This window comes from Artemia franciscana, chromosome 16 (assembly GCF_032884065.1).
Source record: "Artemia franciscana chromosome 16, ASM3288406v1, whole genome shotgun sequence".
Taxonomy (NCBI): Eukaryota; Metazoa; Arthropoda; class Branchiopoda; order Anostraca; family Artemiidae; genus Artemia; species Artemia franciscana.
In genome coordinates, this window is record NC_088878.1 from 17690496 (window position 1) to 17703394 (window position 12899).

Consider the following 12899-nt stretch of genomic DNA (forward strand, 5'->3'; position numbering starts at 1 on the left):
TCCCTGCTTGTTGAATTTTTCTCTCTGGTATTATGAAAGATAATGTTGTCTTCCTCGGCATTTAGTTTATCATTAAATTGCGCGTCTAGTATTTCCATACTATTTGCCCCTTCTTCCATAGCTGGTGAGGTTCTGGAATCGGTTCCAAAAGCTAGAAATCATTCCATTTTCTTGTTATACGAGGAATAAAGAAACTGCTTAAAATAGTCAGACGGATAAAATAAAAGTATTACTGTATGTATGCGGTTTTTAGTTTGCTATATGTTTCTGTATTGGCAAGATCTAATTAGTGAGTAGTATAAAACGTTCAAAGACGTGAAAAGACATTCTAGGTTATTGAGGAAAGTATAAACTCTGCAAAAAGGAATAACTAATTAAGATAATCGTTTTACAACAATTTTAAATTCAATGTTGTTGATGGAGCCTGTCCGAAAATATTCCACCACAATAAACTATGATTGATGAATTATGACTACTAAACTTTTACTATTTCATTGTTGTCATGCCTAAAGTTGCATGTAAGATTTTTCGCACATGTGATATAATTGTTTAAAAATGTTTTCTAAGCTGTCCTAAAAGGGGGGATTTTCACCCTCCCTTTAAAGGGAGGATCATAGAAAATGTTTAGGAAAAATGTGAGTTAGATCACACTTTAATTTTTCTGATTTAGGTTGTCATACTTATCCTCCCTCTGAGACAACCGAGTAAACAGTTTTTAATTATAATCTCAATTGCGTCAAAAAGTCAGATGAAATTTTTAGGTGTGGTTAATTTAAAAACAGAGCTTTTCTGATGGAAGTAAAGAGCGAAGTTGAAACTTAAACGAACAAAAATTATTGCTTCGTAGTTTAAACAATATGTATCAGCAAAACTGAGCTGATTAAACTGATGTCGTAATATTTCCCTTTTATTATTGTTATTATATTTATTAGCTTCATTGGTATTATTATTAAGGGTGTGGACTCACCAAACTTAGTCGAAGCTCAGGCTACCACGGCTAATTGCTTCAACTCCCAGAAAAAAACCTAACAAAATGTAATTGTAGCCTACTAGGGGTGTATTTACCATCCTTATTATATACCCTGCCAGATCTTACCCTCCACAACTATATCCTCCAGCTGAACGTCAAATTATGAAATGCTCCCAGACGGTACCTAATCTTAGCTGGACTTTCTTCCATAAGAGCCCTTCTTGTTTACACGGCCATCCGTGGAAATTAGCCTTTTGCAAATTGCGAATAACTTCTTCCAGATATTTTCCTTATATTTGTTGAATTCTGAAAAGCTAGCGCTTTACTGTAAACAAAACCGTCACGAAAAACAGAATGTACTCTTAGGAGCAAGCAAAAATGTCCTTAAGTGATCTGCGGAAAATAAAAAAACAGTTTATAAGGCTGTCAATAGTCATTCACCGACCATTATATAGATAACTTCTAGTATATTATTGAAGCCTATAAAAACCCAAGAAATCTTGGTTTATAGTGAAGTGCTAGTTTGTCAAAATTCTACAAATACAAGGAAATATCACGAGTACTCTATTTGATTTAGTTCTGTGGATATATATTGCATAAACTGCGCGGCAGTCTTTTATTTATTATTTTTTTTTTTTTTTTAATTCCAACTTCACTCTTTAATTCTCCAGAAAAGTTTTGTTTTTTTAGATAATTTTGCTTGTTTTCAGTTTTTTTTCTAATACACATGGTAAACCTTACAAAAAGATTATTCCTCTAAGTTAAGCAGTGAAAATAAAGAATTTAACATGTATTTTGTTTTCTTCCCACCTCTCTTAAACTTTCCCGAGCAATTTTGTCTCAAAAGTTGCAGATAAAAATTTTGTTTTGTTATATACTGTCCTATATGGAATATTTTTAGATTTTAGAAAACTGAAAGACATTAGAACAATTTTAGGCATGAAGTTAATATAATTTACTGAAAATCTTTTTGTTAATATTGCATTTATTAAATTAAATTCGCTATTTTGCAAAGAATTTTGAACTTAAAAAAAGTCACTGTTGTTGTTTTTACTTCTTGGACTTCAATATTCTAGAATAAGTGATCAACAAACCATATTATTATTAAAAAAAAAAGGAAATTAATCAAATTCAAGAGGACTGGTAACCTCCCCTGCCCCCAAATGAGGAGCCTGATGACTAATTCTTGTATGACCCTTATTGCGAAAACTTTTGACGCCACTCGCCCCTAAATGTTCCAGAACCCGCTAGCGATGGCAAAAAAAAATAAACACATTAGGATTTCAAGCTCTTTTTTGAAATGCCCTTAAATATGTTTTCGTTTTTAACTTTTAATTTTAGAACAAACGTAAATAGCATATATCATCATTATCAGCTTTGAATTTTTATGAAAACATTTTCTTGCGAGGCAGTTTTTTCAAAGCTTGGTTTTTAGTTTTCACTTATAAAGGGGACAAAAAGGTCAAGAACTCAGAGGGAGATTATAAGCCTTCTGTTCAGGATTTTTGGGCTATGGAGATTTCAACAGTGCACTATTTTTGCTTCCAAGCCTATTCACTCTGGGAATGGCACAATAAGCCCCATTGTTTGTGTTATATGCTATTTAGCAATGGCGTTGTTGAGATGAATTTATGCTAAACAGGTACATGTAAGCTAAGCTTTCAAATGAGATTTTAAACAGCTGTTTTATTGCCCTGCTAGAGCTACAGAAATAAAACAGAAAAAGAGGCAAATCAGGATTTTAAAATCTTTTTCAAAATTCCCATAAAATCGTTTTTGGAATAAACTTTTACTATTGATATAAATATAAATAACATTAATATTTATAAATAAAATTTAAATAACTTTTTTTCATTGTCCAGTATTTTCTAAAAGTATTAGCTCTTAAATAGCTCTCTACTGTGTTTCAGTGCCCTGCTAGTGCTGCAGAAATAAAAAAAGAAAAAAAAGATACACATCAGTGTTTCAAAACCTTTTTCGAAATTCCCGTAAAATAGTTTTGTCTACAACTTTTACTGTTAAGGTAAACATAAATAACAATTTTTACTTATGTATCAGATTGAAATGATTTGTTTAACTTGACATTTTTTTCAAAACGTGTTTTTAGTTTCCACTCACTAAGGCGGCTGGGAAGGGGTGTATACGAGAGGGCAGGGTCGGTACTAGCCAAAATAGTTTAGGGGGGGCAGGGATTTTACTGACTGGCCAGTCATTTTCCCGACTGTTTTTTGTCAAAAATTAACACAATCTCCGTTTCGAATCCAATACGTGAAATCACTGTACGAGTCGGTAAAACCGCTGTATTTACCGACCGAGATTCAGATTTCGGTGCATATCATGTCACTATTTTAATGCTCTTTATTTAACCGAATGAAAGATTGTGCCACTATCTGTAAACTCACGGCTGGAGTCGGTAAAACTGCCGCATCTACCGACCAAGTTCGAAATTTCTGTAGATGACATGTCAGTATTTTCATGGTCTTTAACCGAACAAAGAATTTTAGCGACATCGGAAAAATCATGGCACTTCGCTTCACGATTTTGCCGACTTTTTTTCGAGTAACCAAAACAATGGGCAGTGGGGGCGTCCCCTCCCATACGTGACGGCCCTGCAAGAGGGGGATTAAAAACTCTCGGGGGATTACAAACCGTGGAGATTATAATGGGATCCTTGTTGTCCTTCCTGGTCTTTACTCCAGAACGGGCAGTGAAAAGTCAATAACAGCTCCAATTATCTCAAATCAGCATTGTTGCTTGGATCTACAGCAGTTGCTGTAGATCCAAAAGCAGTTGCTGTACAGCAACAGCAGTTGCTGTAGATGTCTTTATCATTCTAGATTATACATCGAAGCTGCCTAAGCAAATAAGAATATGATTTGAGTGGAAGGAAACAACCTTATAAATAGCCTTTATAACTGAAACACTTTTTCCTGGGGTACTCTGGAAGAAAAATGACCAGTTTTGTTACTATATACTCGCATATTTGATTGTCTTCCTGCTCCTTAGTGCATGCTGCAAATAGCAGCGCTAAACCTAGTTTTTTCTCAGTATTTTTTCAGTATTTTCTCAGTATTTATCAGATTTTTTTTTTGAAAATCTCTTGGAAGAAGTCGGAATTTACAGCTTCATATCCAGTCTTTATAGTTGTGTGACATTGTTTTTTGTAGTCTTTATTCACTGTCATTTCAGCAATTTAGCTTATATAGTTTTGTTTTTGTTCTTGACATCCTTGACACTTCTGAAGATAGGATATTCTGTTTGTGCCATAGGATTTCTAAGAGGCTTTATTTTTTTATGGGGATCTTGTTTTCTTATTTTTCTATAACTGGATTTGAAAGGAAAAATTTAGGAATAAATTCAATTTTTTTCTCCAAGAAAAAGATTTATGATCAGTAGTCTTTCCTCCTAAGCTTAAAAGTGACATCTCAAAATAATTCTTTAAGAGTATTTTAATTAATTTTTGGTTTTTTTCTGAGTAAGGTATGGTTGTTTTCTATTTTACTAGAACTGGTTTATTGAAAAAAACACGAAATAAAGATATGCTTTAGCATATCGAACAGTTCGTGGTAACGAACTGTAAGTAAGGAGCGACCCGGCTCAATAGGAACCAAAACTCTAAAAAGCGGAATTTAGATACCAATAGATACATCAAAAGAATATGATTTTTAGTCTGATTTCGAGGCTGAGAGAATCGGATTTTGAGGCTAAGAAAATTTGTCTTGTTTTCGGGAAAAAAGGGGAAAACACCTCCTGAAAGTCATAGAATCTTAATGAAAATCAAATCATCAGATTCAGCGTATCAGAGAACTCTAATGTAGAGGTGTCAAGCTCATATTTGCAAAAATGTGGATTTGTATTTTTCGCCAGAAGAAAGATCACGGATGGTCCTAGAATATCGCGAGAGGGCTCATTCGAACGGAAATTAAAAGTTCTAGTGCCCTTTATAAGTGACAAAAATGGATTGCAACTAGGCCCCACTCCCATGCTCATTTTTCCCCAAAGTTACCAGATCAAATTTTGAGATTGCCATTTTGTTCAGCATAGTCGAAAAATCTAATAACTATGTCTTTGAGGATGACTCAATCCCCCATAGTCCTCGGGGGAAGTGCCTTAAATTGTGAGCTCTGGCCGTTGTTTACATTTAGTATTGGTTTTTGGGAAGTATACAAACATTTTTAGGGGAGATTTTTGTGGTGGTGGGGGGAGGGGGTATGGGGAGAAGGGTACGTAGGAGGATCTTTCCATGGAAGAATTTTTTATGGGGGAAGGGAATTTTCCACGAAGGGGGGATGGATTTCCCAGCATTATTTAAAAACCAATCAGAAATTAAATACAAAATAAAACAGTTTTTTAACTGAAAGTAAGGAGCAAAATTAAAACTGAAGGCGAACGTGAATTATTACGTATATGATGGAGTTTGTTCCCTTGTCAATACCTTGCTCTTTACACTAAAGTTTTTTTTAGTACTTTCATAATATCTAATTATCTAATTAAACCCTTTTTGAATCAGGGGTCACTGATAAAGAATCGGATGAAAATTTGAACTTTAGCGTAAAGAGCGAAGTATTGACGAGGTTAATTTGTTAAGTTAATTTGTAAGTTACGTATATTTATTACTAATAAAAACGTTCGTAAATAAATTTTGAAGTTCTTGTGCTCTTTTTAAGTAACCAAAGAATTTGAGGATGACTAGGCTCCCTCCCTCGCCCCTTTTTTCTTGAAATTTTCCATCGAAATTTTGAGAAAGCCATTTAGCCAAAAAAAAATAATATGCTAATTCAATTTTAATTATTCATGCACGGTGAGTCAAAATCAAAATCTGCATTAATTCAAAAACGTTCAGAAATTAAATTTGAAAAAAACTTGTTTTTTAAATGAAAGTAAGCAGCGACATTGAAGCTTAAAACGAACAGAAATTAATCCGATCAAAAATTTGAAAAAGCCATTTAGCCAAAAAAAAAAGTTAAGTTAATGTGCAAATTTCGTTTTAATTGTTCATGTATGGTGAGCCAAAATCAAAACCTCCATTAATTCAAAAGCGTTCAGAAATTAAATTTGAAAAAAACAAGTTTTTTTAACTGAAAGTAAGGAGTGACATTAAAACTTTATCTAACAGAAATTAATCCGATCAAAATAATGAGAAAGCCATTTAGCCAAAAAAGTTAAATTAATTTGCAATTTTCGTTTTAATTATTTATGTACGGTGCGCCAAAATCAAATCCTGCATTAATTCAAAAATGTTCTGGTATTAAATAAAAGAAAACAAATTTTTTAACTGAAAGTAAAGAGCGGCATTAAAACTTAAAACGAACAGAAATTATCATTCTTATGAGATTCTTATCAGCACGAGTCACTCTTTGCTTACAGTTTGTTACCAAGGACTACTTGAAATGAGATGTGGTCATAGCTTTGACTTGTTTTAGGAACTCATGAAGAGGCTATGTACGGGACAAAGTTAGAAACCATTCGTCAAATTCATCGGGAAGGTAAGGTGGCTATTCTGGATGTGGAGCCTCAGGCTTTGAAAATCTTACGGTCAGCAGAATTTGCTCCTTATGTCGTCTTTGTGGCTGCACCAGCTATGCATAATGTTGCCGATGTAAGTAATTTTTTGCCTCATTTTTCCTATCCTTTTTACTATTAATTTTTTTGCTAATTTTGTACTTACGGAAGAATCCTTACAGATGCTAAACAATTGAATGTTGAAGTTTTTTATTATTATCCTTCAGCTCAAGGGTGTACTGTACCACCACGAAGTAGTGCCATAGGTGAAAAAAAAATTAGTATGTGAAGTTTTTTTTTTTTATTTATTGAAAAATGCAGAAATGCAATTGGCCTTAGAAAATTCTATTATGGTAACACAAAGGGTGAAAAATGCAAGCGAGCCAATAGAAATGCCAAGAAAGTTTTCAAATGAATCAAGATAAAATGAGTGAAATTCAAGGTATGAATTTTCGATAATAGGATGATCGATCCTTTTGTTTTCTATTAATGCAATAGGATAATATCGTGTTTGTATGGAATTGACAGAGCATTATTCTTTTAAAAAAGCAAGTATTCATTGGCTTTTACAACTCAATATAATAAAATCGTAATCTCCACCTGACCTCCGCCTAATGTTTACAGCGTCTATGAACACCAGAGAAACCTAGAGAAGTGGAGCCCCTATTCTAAAGATTAATGTCATGTCATAATAAAAAAAATTTTTTTTACTGAGACAGAGGGTTTTGTAAACACAAAAAGTATTTGACAAGTGCGTCACTTTATTGACAATAATTTTTTGCTATCTTGATTTCATATGGAAACTCCCCTCCCCCCCGCTGCTGTCATGGAAATTTTCCTCCTATTTCAAGTAATTCAAAAGAATGGAAAAATCTTTATAGTTCCAATTTCACCCAGAAGTTTGCTACAAGGAAAATTGTGACTATGATCTTGGAAAATTACACTTATTGATGATGCTACTTATGAAAGATTACAGCCGTGAAAATTGCTGCGGTTAAAGATTTCGCCTAGAGAAAATTATAGACGTATGTTAGTGCCATCTTCCATAATTGCAATCGTGTACGGTTGGGATTCGTCGTGATTAATATATCCCTAAATTTGTTACCCTGCATGATTTTTGTGGGTGCGATCTTCCACGTGCAAAGATTTTGGGTTTGATCTTCAGAAAGCGGAAAATCGAAATGTTCGTAAAAATATTTTGTGGTGAAAGATTATTTCTTTTTAGGATCGGAGGGTGAGCAGTAAAAAGCTTCATTTAACTAAACATTGATTTATAAAGACAGCTAAAATTGTCGGAATAACGAAAAAACAAAGATACGTTGAAAGATTGCTTTCTTTCAATGATAGAGGAGACAGTACCAAAATAACAAATATGCTTTAAACCAGTGGTTCTCAAACTTATTTAGACAGTGTACCCCCTTTTACCCATAAAACATTTTAGTCATCCCTTCTCAGTTACCAGTACTAAGTAAACTATAGCTAAAATATAAATAAAATTGCCAGTTCTAGAGTTAAGGGTTGTTTAATCTTTATTTTTTGGCCGGCCACGTACCCCTTAAAATTTTTTTAAAAAGTTAAAAAAATTTAAAATCTTAAAAAATTCAACGACAGAAAAAAAGTAATGACAGCCTTGCATTGACTTGGAAAAATAATGGAACAAAACTATTGCGCATGAACAAAAAGGAGGACGCACGAATATCTCATCAAAGACGCAAAATTTTTTGCGAGGGGGGGGGGTGCGAGTATGAAATAGGTTTAGTCCAGAGTTATCCTAGCTCATAATAATTGTGTGGATTATATTTTTATAAAAATTACATGTAGAGAATATTGCCGCTATGAAAAGGTACCGCCAGCCTCTTGTAGTTGTTTCAGTTCCTCCGCCGTAGCCTTATCAGATATTATCTCCTGGGGCTCACCAGATAGAGTAGGTTTGTGTGAATTACGGTTTACACTATTTGTCTCCCTAATTTTAATGCTTCTGACTGGCCCAATGCTTCCAAGGGTCAGCGCTATATTTTTCTGGAATATAGACTATATAAGCTTTCAGACACGTTGTATCAGTAATGCCTGGGATCGGAGAGGAGTCTGTGTCACAGGGTACAGATCTGCCCTATCTTGGCTCTTCTGGGTAGTTTTTTTTTTTTTTTTTTTTTTTTTTTTTTTTTTTTTTTTTTTTTTTTTTTTTTTTTTTTTTTGTCTACTGTTGAGCAGAACCTTCACACACTGGTTTTGTTTTTCAAAATACGGAATGCAAAACCTCTTGAAATGACAAGTTCTTCTTGAAATCACATCCACAGGTAATGTGCTTGTAACAGTAAATGGTACGTTTTCGTCGAAAAACTCCCCATTCTTCCTCGCTTAAATGAGAGTTTCTCTGACCCAGTACCATTTAAAGGCAATATGTTTTTCGTATTTTCTAAACTGGTGCTATCGATCGATATATATACTACTTTTGCATGATGCACACAGTGGCACCACAGTCAACTGAAAAATTGGTGTGTTGTCCTTCGGTTTCACACTCAGAGTTGATCCTTTTTTAACTTCCGCAGACTAGGTCTCTCCTATCTAAAAGAATGCATTTCTTTGGCAGTCCGTTGGCAGTCCTTAGTCCAATACTCTTCTTTCCTACGGTAATAGCACTTCTGATGAATTTTCAGTGATGAAGAGATGGAAACAGCCGTATGAATTTCTTTGTTCTTTTTCTGCCTTGGTCATCTTCCAGAAATCGTGATTCACGGTTTTGTAATCCTTTCCAGTTGGATTCTTTGAAACTTACTTTTCATCTTTTTTACGTCAAAAGGGAGGTCAAGTTTTTAGAGCTGCGTTTGTAGTTGGTAAAGTAAATTCGTATTCGTAGTTGGGATTGATTTATGTCTTTTAATCTTGAAAGTCAAACCATTTGACCGACATTCTTTCCAAGTTATCGAAAAAAGACTAGTTTTCCTCCAATTTTTGGAGTGAAAACGTTCACAGTAAGCTTCTGATGATGACCAAAACGCAGTATAAGACTATCTTTTTCTCCTCTTTGTATCACTGACCTGGTTTGGTTGGAACATTGAAGCACCTTAAGTGGCTTTTGTTTTCAACAGACTTCGGAGCCTCACTGCCCAAGAATATTTATCTCACTGGTTTAGAGTAGCCGCGCATTCCAGTGGGCTTTGATAATTATCGGAATCTTCATCGTCGCTAAGCCTAGCCAAAGTTAGTCAGCAATAGTTCACAAGCCTGACGCTATGTTTTTATTCTGAAAGTAAGACTAGTCTGCCTGAACGACAGGGGCAAATTATTCCGCAAGGGCAGAAGTCGTATCCTTTGTTACTTGTATGCTTAATCTTCCAGACTGCCGCAGACACAAATGCCGCAGACTGCCGCAGAGCCATAGAAAAGTGCTGAGAAATGCCTACGATATTGTCAGCTGAGTGACTCTGGGATCAGGCTAACGTATTTTTTTTTTCTTTTAAATTTTATGCCTTGTTTTCTAACGTGAGGCTTATGCTCACATTCAAATTATGTCTCTTCAAGCTGTATGCTCTTTTATCAACGTCGCAACCACTAATGTTTCGACAAGTGGAAGTAGTTGAAGAGCCTTTTGAACTGTGATTTGCCGATTTGGTCGATAGCCTGACGTCTTCTGTGACTTTATGTCCAAAAAGTGCCTTTGTCACCTGTGAATCCTTGTAATTTTTGCATCCAAGAAGCAAGTCGTTTTTTTACTAGCGCGAGAGTGATGTAAAATCATTGCCTAAGAAATGTAAAATCATTACCCAGAGCAATTTAAAATTGCTGCATGCATCATATAATGTTACCAAAGAGTGTTATAGAATCGATTGATAGATATGGCATATAATCACTACAACGAACCCAAAGCAATTCAAAATTGTTGCATGCGTCATATAATATTACCAAAGAGCGTTATAGAATCGATTGATATGTATGTCATATAATCACTGCAACGAAAGTGAGTTGTGACGACTCAGATCAGTGCAGACCGGAAGCCTATCGATATAATTAACGGTGTCTTGAAGCTTTTGAACTCCGAATTTTGGCCAATCGTATAGAACTTCAATCTAGGTTGCAAGGAAGATATCGTCAAGATTAAACTAGCAAAGACAAATTTCAGTTTCCCGCCTCGATACTGATAGGATATGGGTATAAATTGACTAGTGTAATCTACTGACTGATTCCTCTTAAAATTAGTATATAGTTGATTTTCATACAGTAATGTTAATGAAATTTATCAAGCGGCCGCACTACTGAAACACAAAATAAGTCGATAACTGCTTAGAATTTCGACCTCTACAGTTTTTAAATAAAAAAACAAGTTTTTTTAACTGAAAGTAAGGAGCGACATTAAAACTTAAAACGAACAGAAATTTCTTCGTATATGAAAGGGACTGCCTCCTCATCAATGCCCCACTCTTTACGCTAAAGTTTGACTCTTTCTCTTAACCCTACTTTTCAAAACAGAAAAAAAATTAAGCGTAAAGAGCGGGGCGTTGATATTTCATTTTGTATTACCATGGTCCTAGGGCTTTTAGGGCAGTAAAAGTGGTTATTATGATTACTGTACTTGAAAGTGCACAGGATATACTTCTCATCTATGTTGGTGAATTCTGCGTAACCCATTGGAATTTTTTCGTCAAAAGAGTAAAGTATCTCTAGCTGGTGAGTATTTATTGAAAGCTTTCGTTCTTTTTTCATATTGGAAAATCTTAATATGCCTTGTTTGAAATCCCTATATTACTTGATTTATCTCAACTTGTCCTTTCCCGAATTACTTGTCTGTTCCTGTCGAAAAAAAAAACCTAATCAGCGTCCCCATTTTCTAAATGATCAAACCTCTAGTCTTTTCTTGTATCCGTTTCCATTGTATCCCAGTGAAACCTTTTGTTCTTGTTCACATTAACTGTTCCACTCTGCTCTGGATATCATGCTAGAAGAATGCGGATCTTTCTTTTCTCTTTTCTCTCTCTAGAATTTCCAACGTTTCTAATTAGTACATGCCTTAGAAATCTGTTGAAAAAAATATTTCGGTAGAGATAAGAAATTACTTTTTCAAAAGCCTGTTGATTGTATTAGACTCTAAGAAACTGGGGAGGAGAGAATTTATTAAGTCGCTTTGATGTAGTATTCGCCAAATAAAGGATTCTGTAGCCAATCAGAATTCTTTATTTGGCCAATACTACAAAGTTTTATAAAGGCTTGACATATTGAAAGTTCGATTGCTCATTTTTCAAACTATTGGTCGGTACAAGGCCGTACCCAGAAGGGGGGGGGGGTCAGAGGGTTTTTGCAGAAATAAGTATTTTCGAACACATGTTCTCCGGAATTATAGAAAATGAAATCTATGGGTCTCAACGTGAGTTTTGTCACAGAGCAGTGTACTTTATGTTTAGTTATTTCCTTTTTTTTAATTAAACCCGATTGAACCTTGAAACTTTGAACCTTATCTATCCTTATCTATTATTTTAACCTTATCTATCCTTATTTTATTATCTATCCTTTTATTTTAAAATCTAATTTTATTTAATCTATTTTAAATTTAAATAATTTATAATTTAAATCCTAATTTAAATCTATTTTATCTATCCTTTTATTTATCTTATCTATCCTTTTATTTGTCTTATCTATCCTTTTATTTTATCCTTATCTATTTTAACCTTATTTTGCTATCAGTAAGTAATGTATTGAATAATCTAATTAATGGTGTTCATGCTTTGAGTTAGTAACTGGCCTTGCTGTTATAACACGAAAAGTATATTTTGTGGAAACCGCAGGCATAGTGCTGCTCTGTTTACAACCATTGTAATCAGTAGCTCACTGCTTTAACGCGGAAAGAGGTGTAGCACTAATCTCTCTCTCTCTCTCTCTCTCTCTCTCTCTCTCTCTCTCTCTCTCTCTCTCTCTCTCTCTCTCTCTCTCTCTCTTTCTTTCTCTCTTTCTGACCACCCCGCCCACCAGCACTACCCTAGTGCTAGTGTAAATTTCCTGCATTGTTACCGTATTGGCTAATCTGGCGTATTTTGATGGTGACTGGCGGGATGATTGATTTTGAATCATCCCGCCAGGCGTAAGTCTTGGTGCACTTTAATTAATCTGCCGTACTTTTGGCTTGAAATGCATTATCTGTATGAAATTATTTTCCTCACTTGGATCCAATTACTTTTTGTCATATAACGTAGCTGTAACCTTCGTATTTTAACCAACAGTATCAGGATATTCTTTCCTTTCATAATAATTTTATCACTATCAATTCCGAAAATTCACAGCTTAGATACCAATATACCAATATATTGGTATCTAAGCTGTGCGAAAACCAGACATAGGAATTTTACATATATCAATATCATTTTCCCCTAATAAAACAAAAAGAGCATCTTTTCTTGATTTTTAACAAACGTGCATTGAGTCTAGATAACAAACTGTC

General features: G+C 34.5%; 1 protein-coding gene across 1 annotated transcript in view; it reads left to right on the top strand.

The window, feature by feature from the left end:
- LOC136037154 (peripheral plasma membrane protein CASK-like) overlaps window positions 1–12899 on the top strand; it is a gene marked incomplete in the record, with an annotated part of 194786 nt that overhangs the window by 165642 nt on the left and 16245 nt on the right. Inside the window, 1 exon segment of the mRNA XM_065719673.1 lies at window positions 6394–6569. Within this exon segment, the coding sequence (XP_065575745.1) occupies window positions 6394–6569 (176 nt within the window).